General features: G+C 42.0%; 1 protein-coding gene across 4 annotated transcripts; it reads left to right on the top strand.

The window, feature by feature from the left end:
- The first annotated feature begins 1,329 nt into the window (after window positions 1-1,329).
- On the top strand, window positions 1,330-16,418 carry LOC133347151 (gap junction delta-2 protein-like). 4 transcript variants are annotated; one of them, XM_061559181.1, is made up of 4 exons: window positions 1,330-1,370; window positions 10,533-10,958; window positions 12,186-12,289; window positions 12,527-16,418. In XM_061559181.1, the coding sequence occupies exons 3-4, from the start codon at window positions 12,219-12,221 to the stop codon at window positions 13,359-13,361; spliced, it is 906 nt and encodes a 301-aa protein (XP_061415165.1). In that variant the 5' UTR covers window positions 1,330-1,370; window positions 10,533-10,958; window positions 12,186-12,218; the 3' UTR covers window positions 13,362-16,418. The 4 variants fall into 4 exon arrangements, with proteins under 4 accessions (XP_061415165.1, XP_061415166.1, XP_061415163.1 ...); XM_061559182.1 differs by lacking the exon at window positions 1,330-1,370 and adding an exon at window positions 1,412-1,468 and having other exon boundaries at window positions 10,538-10,958; XM_061559179.1 differs by lacking the exon at window positions 1,330-1,370 and having other exon boundaries at window positions 10,064-10,958.
- Window positions 16,419-17,928: the final 1,510 nt, after the last annotated feature.

Here is a 17,928-nt window from a genome sequence, read left to right as displayed (position 1 = left end):
AGCGAAACAAAACACTGCAAATGTATTGTTGGACGAACACAACTTGAAAAGACAACAGAATATATATGTACCCAGCACAATTGTTTAGGTTGGGTCAGGACCATATTGATGAAGCAAAGAAGTAATCAAGAGCAGGATCATATTGTTTTTCTATTCCATTGGTCAGTGCTCATGTTTCTGATCCCAATGTCTTTCTTCGTCAGGTACAATGTGTACAATGTGCCTGACGAAGACAATCATTGCATATTATCCGTGGAAACATAGTGATCAGAAATATCAACACTGACAAATGAAATAGAACATAAGCTGAAAAGTACGTGAAGCATGGAGAGATCCATAATCGTAATGACACTGCGAGACATACAGAGGAACACACGGGCCAGGGAACCAATTCAAATTAGAGACATCACGTTGACTGTTCAGAAAAATAAATGGGTTTGAGCGCAGGCCATTTTGTAAGAAGGCGCCATGGCCGATGGATGAGGCTAGTAATGGAGTGACAGCCAATGTGAAGAAAGAACCTGATAGAATGACCACCGTTGAGATGGAACGATGAGATCGGGTCATGGGCAGACGTGAGAGGGATTGTGGTATCGCGTCCTATTGGCTATGGCTCTTTGTGAGGCCTTCATCCAGAAGTGAATAGATAATGGCTGATGATTATATTTTGCAATGGAAATACTGTGGTGACACAGTGATTTCCACAAAGCGCTATGAACCCGGTGACCTCAGTTTTATCCTGACCACAGCAAGCATCAGTGACGAGTAATATCTGGACTGGTCCTGGCCCCGGCCTTCACCAACCCGCACTGACCAGCATGGTGAAGTATGGTCAATAACTCCCCATGACTTACACTGCATTGGGAAGCCTTCATCCAGCAGTGGATGGATAGATGGATAGAGAGCTGTAATGTTTTAAAATCATTTTTAGAAAATCGCACACTATACACATATACATGTTTTTAATCAATAATTGAATAACGTGCACCCAGAGATAATATACCTCAGAGAAGCTAGCTCACAGAAAACAAGCTATGTGCATCGCATTGACTGTAACATGCACCATCATGTCCTCCAACGCATTTGTACACGAGTAATTAAATTATAATCGCCATTGAAGAAAAACAAAATCCTCGGTTGCGAATAGCGAACGCAAATTAGACTCGGCTAAAAAACATTTGAGCTGTGCCTGCTTCCTATTAGATATTAAATTTATGACAGCTTCCCAGAGCCATCTGCTGAGTATGGCAAAAAAGGATTCTCCTTGTGACCCCTACACAGCCAAGGGAGGGGTGACTGGGCTATGTCAAATCCAAGCTTAGCAAGCATGTCTGCAGGCGAGCGGATAATGACATCTCAGGGTTCCATGGGTAAGTAAAAAAAAAGCCACCAGAAAAAAAATGTGTTGGTCAGCGGCGGTCGTCGAAGAGCTGTGGGGTGTGGACGAGAAGAGGTAGATGGTGTGGAGGTGAGTGCCTCTATACACACGGGATGCCCTTGTCAGGAGTGACAAGATGGGGCCGAATCGTTGTCAGGACTCATCCCGGCCCATGTGGGGACCCCCCTTATCAGTACAGTATGTCTACAAGCCTTCACCCCCCCCCCCTACTACCCCGAGTGTAACGGATGGCTGGCGTTTTTTTGTTGTTGCGGAGACACATTCCTTTAATGGATTTCGCTTTGACAATACTATTGACAAGTTGTGGATTGATGAATCTGGTGAAGCATTGGTTCCAGGCGCTAATGTCAAGTGTTGACTTTGCCAAGATTTGCTGGAACATGCTGTTGAATTAGGTGGTAGAACACTGCATCAAACACACACGCACACACATTAGAGGCAAGTCGTTTTTTCTGCCACACAGTTGGTGATATCTTGATAGCTGCGCATTCTTGTTCGTTCCCATTCCAGAACGACTTGTTCGTAATTTTTTTTTTACGTCGTGCAGTATTACGATACAGCGATGGTAACAAAAAGCATGCAAATTCTTTACTTTGGGTGAAATTCATATTTTTGTGCTGGTTAACTACCTAACCTCCGTGTACATTATTTTGTCTTGTGTTATGTCAGTCACGAGTGATAGAAAAACATTTTTTCGTAGAAATTTGCGAATTGTATTAGTAAATAAAATAAATGTATTTTAATATGTATTCATAGTATATTGTTTTCATATAGCAGGGAAGGTTACATTGACGTTACAAACATTAGCATGACGAGTTCTCGTACAAATATCAGGCAAATTGTTTTTACTGTTTTTAAACATAAAACAAACAACTCAATACTTTGTTCTGCTAGACCGACACCTTGTGGCACTGTGTACATGAATTCTCAATGCATATATCTCACGTGGAAGCAATGCCGACATTATTGACATCCATTTAAAAGCGTTTCCATTCATTTTCTCATCATAGATTTCTTGCCGTAACTGTATCGGTGTATAATCAGTCTATCACGAGACCTTATAGACTCTTGTGATAACATCTCTAAAACATCTAGCATCGTACATCGAATTAAATATTGTACAGTGTTGCCTATAATTCAACACTTTGCATTCTTCTGAGATTGGACATGTCTCTGTCCCCCCTTGTGCAAATGGGAGACTGAAAAACGCACGTTAAAGAGTGTCTACACGACTTGAATTGCTTTGTAAATTTCACTAACGTGCTGCCACTGTCATAATTAACCTTATTAACGGCCGTCTGGAACGTTCTTCCTTCCGATATTAAGAAGTCACTGGAGCTATGCACGTTTAAATCTAAATTGAAAACTCATTTCTTTGGAACTGTTTTTTGTGTTTAGTTTCTTGCCCTTGCCCCGCACCTCCAATCAGCACGATTGGCTACGTACCGTCCGAGAAAAGTTGAACATACATACACACCTATCTCCAGATAAAGAGAAGGGAAACATTTCTTCCATTTGGATAGGTGGGACCACAACTGTTTCTGGACATGAATATGTCCTTGAAAGTACTTTTACCTGATATTGTAATAAAAAATAATTGTAAGCAGTTTAATAGCAATGACATCATAAAGTCAAATTGTTACATTTTTGAATATTTAATTGTTTGGATTTATTTTGTAAACTTAGGTCTTAAATGAAGACTATGCAGTTTGGGCCATTCATATATATTTTACTCTGTATATATTCATATTTAATGGAATGTTCATATGTAATTTCCCTTTGAGGAATTAGAAATTTAAGATGCTGCATTCATTATATATTACAGGAAAAATACATAATTAATTAACAAATATCCTATGCCATAATATTATTACAGCATAATTAAATCACAAATACCCCAGTACTGCCTACATAATGCTAACAACATCTTTCACCGACCACTATACTGTGATATATGGTTCATAAACTTGGTCATTAACAAGAAAAAAATCCCATAACAAATACTGAATGCATGATTTAAATTACACTGAGGGACATAACAAGGAATGCATGGACTTGAGAACATACCTGTGGTTAATTACAACATTCAAACTGTGAAGAAAAGTGAGCTGGCTTAGGCATGACACGTCTCCAGGAGGCACGATGGTCAAGAATAATAACGGAGTGGCAGCCAAGGAATGGAACGCGGCCGAGAGTATGACCGCAGCGGAGAAGGAGCAATGGAATCAACTCGTATGTAGGTGTTACGTGGATTACTACATTGCAGGATCATGAGAGGTGATGGAAGCTTGGGGAAGCTTTAATACAGATTATGGATGCTGCTGCTAATGATGATATTTGACCCAGCTGAATTGTCCAAATATTTATTTCAATATTCGCCTCATGTTATGACTACGACTCAAGCTCACCATGTGGGAGTTCATGTCCAGGGCAGAAACCTTGGGCTGCATGTCTCCTATGCACTGTTTTACAAAGGTGACATACTAAGTCGAGTCATTAAACAGAATCTGGAGGTCAGGGCAGGCCAGACAGTTGCTAGATTAATGGAAGAACAGCTTTTTACGTCACGAAAACCCAACAGGACCACCGGTTAAGAAGTTATATAATTGTAACTCCAGCTTAGAACAAAATGTAAAACATGTATTTGTTTCCTTGTCAAATATTTTAGACCTTTGTTGTGCATGTGATCTGTCCTCTATTCACATTCTGTTGGGTTTGTAACACCCTGAATGGGAGCACTGATAAATACACTATCATTGCAGCATTTGAACCGTGCACTGTGTTCCTACTAAACATAATATCACGAAGGGGCTTTACAGCTCATTTGTGAAATGTTTGAGCCGAGGGGATTGGCAAGGGAGTAATGAAAATTGCAGGGGTATGACATGCTATAATTTGGCAGGTTAAAAGGTATGCACGCTTCTGAAGGAGGTTTCCACTAGCCAGCTCTTAAGATAACATGAGAAATCAAAGCACATACACAATTGTGAGGGCATTTCCTAAGCAAAAGGCAGGAGGCCAAAGGGCAGACAGTGACCCTATCCACATGGTAACCCTGTCAAAATCACATTCTTGATATAGCAAGGTCCGTCTTATAGAATGATATACACCAAGCTTGCATCGTTATTATATGCTCCTTAACAAAGTACATGCCACCGTTCACGTGCCAGTTCCATGCATACACGAGAGAGATTCCCTCAATACACACTTCACTGGTACGTATGTGTGTCGGACTTATTTCACGCCGTACATAGACAACCATGCTAATCAGAGGTGCTGGGGAAGGACAAAAAAACACACAAAAAGCAGTTCTTCAGAAATTAGTTTTCAATCTCGATTTTAAAGTGCATAGCTGCAGTAGCTTCCTAATATCCGAAGGAAGAGCGTTCCAGACGGCCGCAGAAGCACATGTGAAGGCGTGCGATGCAATGACCGTCTTTGTTCGATGTACTTGTCCCCAATGGACCATACTCCGACCACTGTAGATCTCACACTGGAGGCCAAGGGGATTTAATAGCTCCAATGACCCAGCTGAGTCAACATGCATGCATTCATATGTAAAGCATTTGGCCTGCAACACGAGTTGTAAATATCTTTGGATGTTGTTTAGATTTCAACATACGATGTTCCTTAATACCTGGTAGTTATGTAGAAGCTGTCTGAAACTAGTTTGCATAGCGTGGTATTTTATTTTGGGCTGAGTGGGCATTATTTGCGTGCATAAACAGTTTAAAATGCCGCACTGCATATGCATTCTTATTTTAAGGATAAACATTTTTTTTTTCAAACTTGTTGAAAAAAATTGTTCAGCGACACAGGCATTAAAGTCGAATCGAAGGTCACGCTTTGAGCACTCTGCTTCCAAGGCCATATTTTACTGGGGCTACTGTAAAGTCTCTCATTACCGAGAGACAGCATCGGTTTGGCCACTGCGCTATCCGGAAGTATATTCCTGAAGTTGTTCTCTATTATTGAGATGCATTAGCCATTATGTCCTAAAATGCACAATGTCAATATTGATAACCTTGGATTAACAAAAAAACACATCCATTAAAATTTTCTGCTGGTACATAGGGCGTATTATGGTGGTGTCTTACCCAAGAGTGGGTGCATCATACAGGCAACGTTGAGGTAAAATGCCATGGGAAAGAAGAGTTGCCAGACGCCCTTAAGCAATTCACTCAGACTTGAACCTTTACGGGGGTTTACATCACATGTTTCAGTCATATGCTAATTTGCACAGCGCATTAAATTTGCATATGACAACATTCAGCTTTATATTTTCAACGAGAGGGTGTATAATTTAAGACACGACTCTAAAAATAATCAGCACTTTTAATTATTATAAAAACACAAACAAAATTATTTGTAGAATCTACCAGGAACGGATAACAGTGGATAAAACCCATCATTACGTATCATCGAATCACCAGTTTCAGACCATAAATAGAAGCTTTTTAACAATGAAGTTGTTAAGCTCCAGACTGTTAAAAAAAACAGACTCCAGTCCTTGCAAAAAGTTACACCTAACAATACCTGCATGCACAAACATAGTTATATTACAATCCAATGTGAACTTACAAAATCGAGAGGTGCAGCCCTGCAAATACTTGTTCATATCACTGCTGGCAAAAGGGCTCCACTCGATGGATAATTAGACAGCTCCTCGAGTGGGCATTGGGCCTACTCTTCCACGCTGGTCAAACATCTTGGAAGAGGCAGGAGTAACCCACCTCGTCAGGCGTGAACTGCTGATCTCCTGCGGGTGGTGTATCCGTATTTACTGCTGGTTGGATAGAGGTAGGAGGATTTAAGAAACGTGTCCTTTGCTTCAAGGTGGCATTGGTGAATGTATGTATAGTGCCTAAATCTCAATACAAACCCCCGTGGTGGTAATTTGTGTAATTAGAGACAAAGATTCCGACCATCTTGACTTTGCTCCAAATGTTTGATATCATTTGAGAACAAAAAGTGTTATTTTTTTAAAATAACCAATATTAATTATTATACAGTTCCAGTAATGATACAATTAGTTTGCGTTGTAAAATATTCAACAAGAAAAGTAAATAATCGTTATGTAATCACTATAGTGATGCAATTCTGTAAAATGCATGTGCCACTGTTTTCAGACCGTGACTCCCTCAATTTCAACCAAACAGACCTAATTATGAATGTGTGCAATTTTGTGAGATCATTGCCCCCAGCCTTACAACATATGGATACACACAATTCATTTATAAATTATACTTTCAATTACATGAACAATATACAGGGTGGCCCACATATGGTTATTGAATTTATTTTAACACTGGCATAGCAAAATTTAAATTATTTCTTTCTTTTGTTAATATTCTTTCGTATCATTAATATAAAAATATTCTTTTTGTGGGGTCACTCGACCAAATACCCTTAATGAATTGAGACGAAACATAATTGATACGTAATTAAATATTACTATAGTGATCTTTCAAATAAGTCCTAAATTAATTTCAAAAGATAATTCATATATATGCATTAATGTTAATGAGAGTCAGTTTGAAAATGTGTTAAAATTAATTTAATCACCCTATCTGATTTGTTATAATAAATATAATAACCTAATGTGTGCTGATTTTTGGGCCATCCTGTATAGCTGATTTAAAATGCCCATTGCTGTTGATGAGGAAGAAAATATCACGAAGAAATGTGCATTTCAAAATCTTGCGTTACAATTTTGTATCATCGTGTCTCATTATTTTAAACTTGCTGAACAGCGCAGGAAGGTGCACACCACGGCGTGAGGACGCAGTGTGAAGCCCCATTGTATTAAAATATAACTCACCGCCTCTATAGGAGGTAAAAACCAATCCAATATTTTAAACCCACTTCCGTACTTTGCAACTCAGCCTGCAAAGCAGAAAATACAAAGGGAGAGCAGGCTTCTCCCAATTAGTTTAAGCAACACGAAATGAGTAATCAAATAGGTGAACCGAAAAATGATATCCTGAAGTTGCACCCAAAGCTGACATTATAACCTCAATGCCACTAGGTCATTTGCTTCCTAAGCCATTGCTCAAATAATGGGCAGTAGGCACGGACAAATTATGCAGACTTCTACTTAACTGCAGTAACATGATTATATGTTGGAGACAAGCTGCTGATGCAGGGGTCACATGGGAGAGCTTTGGCATTTGATTATTTTTAAAATCTATATGACAGCAGGGACTGGTATTTTCGTCCTCGTTTTCTTTTTCATATTAATATGTTACACTGTATACAGTGTGCATACAATACACACAATACTGTACTCTGTGGATAAAAAATGTAAAAAAAGTCATAATTCAGTTTTATATTTTTACATTCTTGCTATATGAATGATATATTTGCAGTGAATTAAAGTAAGACAACTACGATATACGAATGTGTGATTATTTCGTTGAATTGTGGATTTTTCGCAAATTCGTTTCATAACACAAGTACTATTATATGAGTAGAGGAGACATTATAGATGAACAAGTATAAGCTGTTGCCGAATAGAAATTGCACCACACACGTGAAATATCAATTGCAATGGCTTATGAATGCAGCGTTTTGTATGGAATTGTATATTAAACAGATTTATGTCGTATATCCAAACATGAAATTCTCTATACGACCGTTCAATAACATAAGGATATCCTCATGATTAAGCACAGCAATCCGGACCAAGCAGTACTTTCAAAATTGTGTTTCAGAAATTACTATCCTTTGCATTTTGTTATTAGGCATAAATAAACACGTGTCTTGTTCAAAATACTTTTAAACACACACACACACACGTATTAATGTTTTAAACAAGAGTCTGCTGCATTGATAGCATGCCAACACATGTTTGAACCGGCTAAATTAGAAATAAATCACAGACATCGGTTTTCACTTTACTTTCCTCTGACAAATCAGTCTCCATTAAACATACATTTAATGAAAATGTCGTGCATTAGTTTGTTGTTTGTTATCTCTGGTATACGTATATACATACGACTAAGGAAAGGAAGAAAATGAAAATGGGAGAGGTATTTTCCCAGCAGTGGAAAGTTACAGACTGACAACAACAACATAAAATGTAATTGGAATGTGTACGTAACATGTCAACGAAACATGATGTTGTGTTATAAAGTGCATCAAAACTAAGAGAAAATAAATATTAAGATATATGTCCCACATATGGCATTGGTAGAATTAAGACACACTGTTGCGGTTTCAAATGCCCCTGTGGGATTATCAATTGCGGAAGCCACAGATTGGGTTTATTGATCAGGCGGACGGCTCCAAAAGCACTTGACAGAAAATGACCGCTGTCGTGATCTTTGGAAATGTTTTGTCAAAAACCATCTGCACGCATGAGCATATAGATAGTCGCATTATGCACAATAATTGGTGACTATGTAAGAATCGCACTCTGTATAGGCCTGTATAGGCCTACTCAACAACCGTTTCTGAACATGGCAAAGAAGATGTAAATTTCACGTGAAGTTTTAATGTGGGTGTATATAAAATGTGTGCACTAAAATGAACCCATTTGCGTCATTAGCCGGTAATGAAAAAAAATCATCGTAGGCACGACCGACCCGTTTGGGTCGGTGACAAAGTCCTTTGGTGGACCTTGCACACAGCACTGATGAGCACATTCGTTACGGCAATTGGGCGCAGTGCAGTAATAAACAGTAGTGATGACTTAAAACATTAACTGTTATCGATTAACTGCCGATTGCAGGGTTCCGTTAATCAATAGCAATGACGAAACGCTACCCCATTAAACCCCATAAACACTTGATCAAAAAACAGAGTAAATAAAATAAAAAAACACAGGGGAGAGTAAAACTGCGTGTCATCGGCAGAATTGTGACCCTTCCATAATGATTTCAGTGCCAGTAAACAGAACTTAAGCGTTCATGACAGGTGACAGCCACATCTAAATTAAACGTTGCATTAAATTAAGATAAATTTCCGAAGGCTAACATAGATCTGTACGTGATGGTACATAAATGAACGGAAAAAAATAATTATGTAGGCATATCGTTCAACCAAGAGTCACATTACGTCCTGCATAACAACCACTTACTCGTATTTGGTCCGACAGATACAAGTCTACATTAAATATTGTGTATGATGGCGGGTTATATCCAATTTATATACACGTAAATTTTCTTTCAATAGGAAACTAAGGAACACACGCCAATACACATGTTGCTTAAACAAGGAAGAACAGTCATGCGTATGCATGCATTCTGTAACGTTTTCCAATATGGCTTGTCCTGGGAGGTGCCTGCTATTACTTGTGGATTAGATAAGTGGACATTAACAATAAAATGGAAATTTTGCAAGGAAAGGAACATTTTTCACGGAAGCATCATGGAGAGATGCACACTTGGAATTGTAGTAGATTTAGAGGCAGAAAAAAGAGCACGTGTATCCGTGAACATGCACAGGTTAAATGCATCATTTAACTGTTACGAACAGTGATGGGGCTTGGGGAGGACGGTATGATGGCCGGTGGTTAAGACTAATGAAGGAGTGACAGCCAAGGAATGGAATTAGTCCGAGAGTACCCCAACGGATGACATGGAGCGATAAATTTAACTCGAGCGCAGACGCTCAGTGGATTAGTATCATCGCAGGAACGCGAGAGATGGCGGCGACGTAGGGATGCTCATCAAGCAGTGGATTTATGGTTGATGATGAATGACGTTCGTGTTGGAGCTGAATAACGAGATGGCATCACGCGGCACGTCACGTCACTGAACGGACTCTGTGTGCTGTGCTCGCATATTGCGTCATCGGAATAGGAAAACAGCTAACCTTTTATAATTTATCGCTGAGTGTTTGGTAAACGTTTGACTAAGGTGCTAGGTTGTCCGTTAAGTGCCGAATAGCAGCCCAACTTTACAACACAATTAAATTAAAATCCCGCATGTTAATCTATGCATTTTAACGAATTATAATGTTCATTTATAGACGGACAGACGGACACACAGACGGACAGAGTTAATGCCTTAACGCTTTCAACCTTGGCTGTAAAGCGTCAAACATCATCGCAGAGGCGACCATGTCCGTGAGTTTACTGACTTTCCCTCCCGTTGCCGTCCCATTCGATCACCCCTCCCCCTACGCCCAGCACAGCGGCTGAAATGCTGGACAGCGCCCACCGCTCCGAATGGAAACTCCTCTCAGTTGACAGCAGCCCTGCGCTCCAGACTCGTCCACCAAGCCACGGCTGAGCCGATAGACAAGCGCAGTGAACGGAGATGTTGCGAATGCAGTTGCGTGCAAAAGATTATCGCCTAACCGTACGAGTGCCTTGCTTTGTCTAGCGCCCTCCGGGAGCGCTAACCTGAGAGCGAATATACAAAAGGTTCGTGATCCATTAGACGCGGTCCCGAGGCGCGTGTTTCTGTTGCTCTTTTGCTCGAACGCTTCGCATTTTCATTAACACCGCGAGCGGAGAGCCCACGGCTTCGGCGAGTAACGCGGAGGACGCTGCTACCCTCCGGGCTATTCTTCATCTACATGCATTGAAGAAGCACAAGAAAAGTTGTTGCGGGTAAGATGCACGCATACAGCGCACGGCATGGGTGTGTGCAATGTCACGCGGCAGGTAGTTCGATCTAACACGACTAGCAGATGGCTCTATTTCGTTCGTAAAACACAAGTTTCCATCTTTATGGCGGTAGCGACAAGAGAGGCACACGGAACAACACTCACGGCGCAGAGCGACCGGGCTCAGAGAGATATAAGCAACGCGGAGCTCCGCGCGCTCATTGTATACAGTACAGTACACAAATGCAGTCCACGGCATTCACTGCGGGCCGGCATCCGTGTTTCACGATGTCGCGATCAGCCGAACGCGTTGCACTCACGCTGCGATGCAACTGAAGGCATTCGTGAAGCATTCATTTTCAACTCTTATCATTCGGACACGAATCAAATCCCCACTTAAACTCGCTCAGTTGTGCGTAATCTAACAGAAGCAACGCTGCCTCATTGTATCCCCCCTCCTCCTCGCCGCTTATTGCAACGAAACGCGCACCGGCCACGTGTGTGTGTTTGAACAGCGCTCACGGCCGTACCGCATCGCTGACACCACAACGCGAGATAGCGCAGTTGTCAACTTTTCACCCCTTTCGTCTGCAGTGGTGGAGTCGCTGCGACCCTACTACTACTACTACAACCTCCTCCTCCTCCTCAATGCGACGCAATCAAAGCTCCCGCCCCATCCGCACCTATTATAACTTGAGCGCTTGCTGCTGGGGAGCCCCTCTGAAGGACGGGGAGCCGCGCCGGTGGGAGCAGTCTGGCCAGCAGCTGGCGAGGGTTAATACACTCAAACGTGGCGGCGTCTACATCTCCTTTTTGCCATTTTAATCTACATTAAACTTGCCTGCGTGGTCGGTGCTCTAAATTTAGGTTGATGGCGTCCGTCCACAATATTGTGACGACACACACATCAATAAAATAATAATCCTCTGGACAATATATATCCTGCCCATCAGTCCCATCCATTCATTCTGATGAGATTGTCCCTCAAGCAGGCTTTGCGGCAAATAGGATTGCGCCGGTTTAATCTCCATTGGAGATCGCGCCGAACGAAGTGTCCCGTTTTTTTTTTTTAAAGTTGTGTGGCTCCACGAGTCCCCCTAGACTCGTGTTGAGGGGTGGTGGGGTGGGGGGGAGGAAAATGGGGGGTGCTCGCTAACAAGAGGTGGTGCGTGTTCATCAAGGGCAACACCTTTTTTTTGTGGCAGTGTTGCGTTTTATTTTTGATTGTCAGATCACGTTGAAGTGACTCGGTTCGCCTTTAACCATGGGGGAATGGACCATACTGGAGAGGCTGTTGGAGGCTGCTGTCCAGCAGCATTCTACCATGATCGGCAGGTAAGTTAATGTCATGTAACGCGTCTGCTTACGCATTGTAGCGACGGGCACACGCACTGCTCATGTATTGATTATGGAATACAGCAGACAAAAAGTAAAGTTCATTATCCTACGGTTTATCCCGGCTTAATGCGCTGCGTTGTATCATTTCTAAGTTGTGTGTATTTGGCCTGCAGAATACCGTGCAGTTAACAAGCAAGAGTGTATAATCCCAACACTGCGTGTTGTTTCCAACAGGATTCTGCTCACGGTCGTGGTCATCTTCAGAATTCTGATCGTTGCAATAGTCGGGGAGACCGTGTACGAGGACGAACAGAGCATGTTCGTGTGCAATACCCTTCAGCCTGGCTGCGTCCAGGCGTGCTACGACAAGGCATTTCCCATCTCCCACATCAGATACTGGGTGTTCCAGATCATCATGGTGTGCACGCCGAGCCTCTGCTTCATCACGTACTCCGTGCACCAGTCGGCGAAACAACGCGAACGGCGCTGCTCCGTTCTGCAGCTCCTCCTGGACAAGGAAATCGTGGATTCGCCCACGAGGGACGACTCCTCGAAGAAGAAGAGCGCGATGGTGAACGGCATTTTGCTACAAAACAACGAGAATTCGTCAAAGGAGCCCGACGGAATGGAGCTGAAAGAACTTCAGCCACCTCTGTACAGGACTGGGAAGTCCAAAGCCAAGCGCCAGGAAGGGATATCTCGATTTTACATCATTCAGGTCGTGTTCAGGAACGCCTTGGAGATAGGCTTTCTCGTGGGCCAATACTTTCTCTACGGGTTCACCGTGACGCCTACGTTCGAGTGCGACAGATACCCCTGCGTCAAAGAAGTCGAGTGCTACGTGTCCAGGCCAACGGAAAAGACCGTCTTCCTTGTGTTCATGTTTGCCGTCAGTGGACTATGCGTTGCCCTGAACCTGGCCGAACTCAATCACCTCGGCTGGAGAAAGATCAAGCTTGCAGTCCGAGGCGTTCAGGCAAGACGGAAGTCTATCATTGAGATCAGGTCTCATGGAAGTTCTGTGCCAAACTTTGGTCGTACCCACTCAAGCGAGTCAGCCTACGTGTGAAAAAATATAAACTCTGCAAAAAAAATCGAATCACGTTTTGTTACCGAACAATTACAATTGAAATGTTTTGTTAACTGAATTATGAACAATTACATGCATTGCATTTTTTTCTGTTCTTGCTAGATGATTATCATGCTTCTTTTAAAAGCTTGAGCTTCAAAATTGGTTGCTTACTATGATACAAAGTGACCACATCGTGTATGCATCTGAATGGCATTAACTGTGTACCATATTGAATCGTTAAGCTGGTAAGGAATGGAATATTTTTGTTTCGGAAATGGATTAATTGCTTGTGTCCATATGTGCATTTAGTGACGTGGCTGAGTTGTATAAGAAAAGCCGACACCGTCTATAGCGCTAACTGCCAAATCCATATGCGTGTTCAGCACAGAAGCACACATTGTTTAAAATGTACGGCTTGTTAAATGTTGCTAACACAATAATTATATAAGGAGAGCAAACTCAATACTTTAAGTAACGTATAATGCAGCACATTTAAGCAAGTATCATCACACTAGAAATCGGAGATAAAATTTAATGCAATACATATTTTAGGACGTAACAAAACCAGCTACGTCACTGTAAACGATGGTTTACTTTCGTTTTTGCAAGATGTGTGTGTGTACAATGTGAGCATTTCCAAATTGCGTTCTCTTTTTACTTGACTTACAGCTAGACATGCAAAAATTCCTTTGTGATGCCCCATTTGTATAACTTAATAAAACAGTTTTTAAAAGCATGCTTAAAGCAGTAGTGCTATTTTACATCGAGCAGAAAAAAATATATATATATAAAACCACGAGCTATGGCCGTGAGACGGTTTCTTGAACCTTGCATATACTGGAAATATCCAGCAGGAAAATCTATGGGGTCAAAGTGACCTTCGAAGATTTATGTCCGTCGTTCAGTGCCACCACGGAACATGAACTGCTCGGGAGTTAAACCGATTAATACGATAGCAGCCTTCCTGACCCAAGGAAAGTGTCGTGGAGATGCTTGTGGACTTCTGCTGACCTCAGTTGGTCCTAAGCCAGTGGCACAAGGGCACGCCAGGGGGATGATTGAGGGAGGTGTGTGGTTCCATAATCTGACACGGTGCGTGCGAGCATCGGCACAGAGAATGCTCCCGTTTAAAAAACGAAGGTCTCTCCGTCAACGCGACGTTTATCCCCCGTCGTAAAAGAGCAGAAAACAACGTTTGAAATTGTTCTCTCTGCATGGAAAGTTGAATTTTTTTCTCTATTTGCATAATAGTTTTTCTTTGTCACAATCAGTTCATGTCTCGATATGCTCCTTTGTTTGAGCCAATGGGTGCTCCATTGTACAGCTGCCGTGAAGCAAACATCGCATTTCAGCGCGAGGAGGCACCAGTGCAGCAGCATCAGCAGCAATGCTGTCCGTGTGGTTTTACACTAATTTCTTGTTAAAACAAAACATCTGCTCAATTCACCAAGTTACAGGCACTAGTTAATTAGTCTAATTATCACCATAGGCATGGATGGTTGTAAAGGGGCTTAATATTCATATAGAGTTGTGTGCCGATGTCATTAATGAGATGGTGCTATTACGTTTGATTAATTCCATTCGCAGCATGTCCAATTAGTTCGGGTAGTGTATTAATGTGTGCGACACCACGCAGGTGATGGTTATGCCCACGTAAAGGTTTATTCTCACCACCAAACCAGGTTTCATTTTTGCCTTAACGAGGGACAATGTATTTTATTTTTAAGTCAACTGTAATGGATACAAATTGTGCATGCTCTGTTTGGTGCACGCATTACAATGCACAGTAATTCGGTGAGCTTTTGCAACATCAGTTACAAGGAGGAATGCATCTAAGAAAAATGCGTATTACAGTCATGACTTAATGGTGTCTTGATTACAGCAAATATCTGTGCAGGGCATCACAGTCAGGTGCTACGTTCTTCTCTACCGGTTTAAATTGTATTTTTTTTTTTACCAGACCGGTTAGAACTACCATACGTGTACATTTAAGTACCAGAATCAAATGAATGCTATAATGGCTCGTTCACTTATTGCGATTCAACTGCAAGGTGATTTTTTACAGTCTTAATGACGTTACAAATGTAAAAAAAAGTGTTCACACTAAAGCAAGAATAAAGTTAGTATTCAGGACAAAGTTAGGGTTCTCTTCTCTGAATACACCACCTCGCTTTGACGGGTTAAGCACGCGCGCCCGCACACACACACGTCAATGTGTGTGCGTGTGTGTTTGACACAAATTTCAAAATAAGAGAGCAATGTTTTCAATACAGAAAGTATTTTCAATACCATCGAAATATAACAATAAATTAAAGTGTATATAAATACAAACTAGCAGATTCGGTAATTGAAAAAGCCACGCATTTGTGATATTTATGTAAACTATTGTATACATGGTTGTTGAAACAAACACAATTTGTATTTTGTTTATGTACATATGCATCTATGTATATCATTGAATATCACAAGAGTCGTGGTCAAAGGGTATAAAACATTGTATAGTACACCAACCCACTGTTAAAGAGAGAACATGAATGTTCACGCGACATTTAAACAAGCCATACCGCAGAATTTGTGTAATGATGGTAGGGTGGGGGCAGTAAGGCAACACATCACATTATGAATGGAAAATAAAGTGATACATGCGAGTTTGTGTACGTTTACAATTCAATTATCAAGACCTTTTGACCACCTTCTTGTGCATATAATTTTATTCAGCACGTACACACACGCGCACTCTTACACACAAGCACATGTCAATCACTTTAAATGCTTACCCCTAGCTCTCATACTCTGATGGTGCATTGTCTTTGAGTTGTGCGCCTTTTGGCGTCATCTGGTCCAATCCATGTGAGACTAGGCTCTAAGGAAAGCTGTCTCGGGTGTGGACCAATCAACTTCAAGGACAGTGCACATTATCAGAGTTATGTTTTTTGTTTGCATTATGACTGCAGGTATTGTAGTCTATGTAAACATGACTCCTTGTAAAAAAAAAGGTGTCAGTTTTGTTGCCAGATAGAAGGGTAAAAAAACAATTATCATGTCAATCACTTGTAAAGGTCTAATAAAGAGCAGACGCTTCCATTAGAAATGCTTCTTACTGCCCCGTGCTTTACCCTGCATTACACATCATGCAGAGCAAAAAAAACGCCGATGAGTTTCACAGTCGTCGGCACACCACCAATCCCAGCCAACCGCTTCAAATGGTAGAGAAAGTTCCCCTCCCCTATCATTTGCACTATCGCCTTATCCTTCCATCTCCCCGAATTCTGCGGTAAAAATGCCCTCTGCAGTAAAATAATAGGCGCTGCCAGAGCGTTTTTGGCCTGGTGTGCGCCAATCTGAAATCGCATCCTTGCAAAGTCCGTGCCCCTTGTGGGAGCCCTCTCGCCATGCAGGTGGCGCCTGTGTGGATGTCTCTGGCTGTTGGGAACGTATGATGAATTATCCGGGTCAGCGAGCATGTCACTGTTGCGTAAATAGTGCGAGGCTACATATCGACCCATCTAAAACGCCAGGCTTGACTAATGCCACCACAAGAGTCATTTTAGATCATAATTCACCCTTATTTATGCAGTGGCGGGGGGGGAGGGTGGGGGTGGAAAGAAGTGTAACATTGACCCTGTGCTAAACGGTCTCTGATTCAGTGCAGTGCTTTGATGCGCAACTGTGTGTCTGCTGCAGCGGCCGCGGGGCAATGCTAATGCATTTGCCGGCGATGATTCAAATGCAGAGCAACTCATTGTGATTTAGATTTTTTTTTTATCTCTTAAGCAGGGAAAACAGCCTGTGCATTAATTGGGCCATTAGTGCCGTTCAATCAATCAAGGCGGGATTAGAATGAGTTGCGCGCTCTGGGCGAGCGATGCACACGCTGATTCCGTTTGGACCTTCCCTGGCACGAGGCCGCTGAGGAGCAACAGCCTTCGTGGTGCATAATTCACAACTCGGGGCGGACACGTTCAACTCACACATGAATGCACCTGGCGGACTGTGCCTGTCAAAAGGTATAAGCGTATCTTTATTTCCCACGCAAGGGCAAGAGCCTCACTGCGCCGCCCCGATGTTTGGTCGTGTGCAACAAGCCAAATCACTGATCTGCTTTTACTGCCACCTTGCCCGAAGCAATTTGGTTAAGCTTTGCATTAGCACCTGGCTGTGGAGATCTACACGGAATTAATCACGCGCTTAGCGACGCTTGTCTACACGTGTATAAAGGGTGCCGTGAGCTGTCAGCATTGTCAATAGGCGTCGTCGACAGAGTGTATGAACTTTCAGGGAATATTTTTGAATGGGAAGTCTAAGGTTCATTCATAAATGTATCTAAGCTAGTTCCATGCTCCCAGAATATCCTTAGGCTACAGTATACACACCGAACGTTTAAAGATTTAGAAAACTGAATCGAAAGGTTTCGGAGCTTTGACTGTAACATTCCTCAAAAGTAGTCCGTTTAAATAATTCGCGAGGACATCCACTGAGGAGGTGGAGCGATTAAATCAGCTGGTGTGCAGGTGCTGCTGGGTGGATTGTTCGATCAACGGATCACGGAAGATGGTGGTGGCAT

This window comes from Lethenteron reissneri, chromosome 25, assembly GCF_015708825.2.
Source record: "Lethenteron reissneri isolate LAM-NWPU_2019-01 chromosome 25, ASM1570882v1, whole genome shotgun sequence".
Taxonomy (NCBI): Eukaryota; Metazoa; Chordata; class Hyperoartia; order Petromyzontiformes; family Petromyzontidae; genus Lethenteron; species Lethenteron reissneri.
Note: the sequence above shows the minus strand (reverse complement) of the source record. Positions and strands in the feature narration are given on the sequence as shown.

Bases quoted from the DNA above. Each gene is read 5' to 3' on its own strand.
- LOC133347151 (XM_061559181.1), top strand. From the start codon at position 12,219: ATGGGGGAATGGACCATACTGGAGAGGCTGTTGGAGGCTGCTGTCCAG. The intron at 12,290-12,526 runs GTAAGTTAATGT...TGTTTCCAACAG, and splicing joins CATTCTACCATGATCGGCAG to GATTCTGCTCACGGTCGTGG.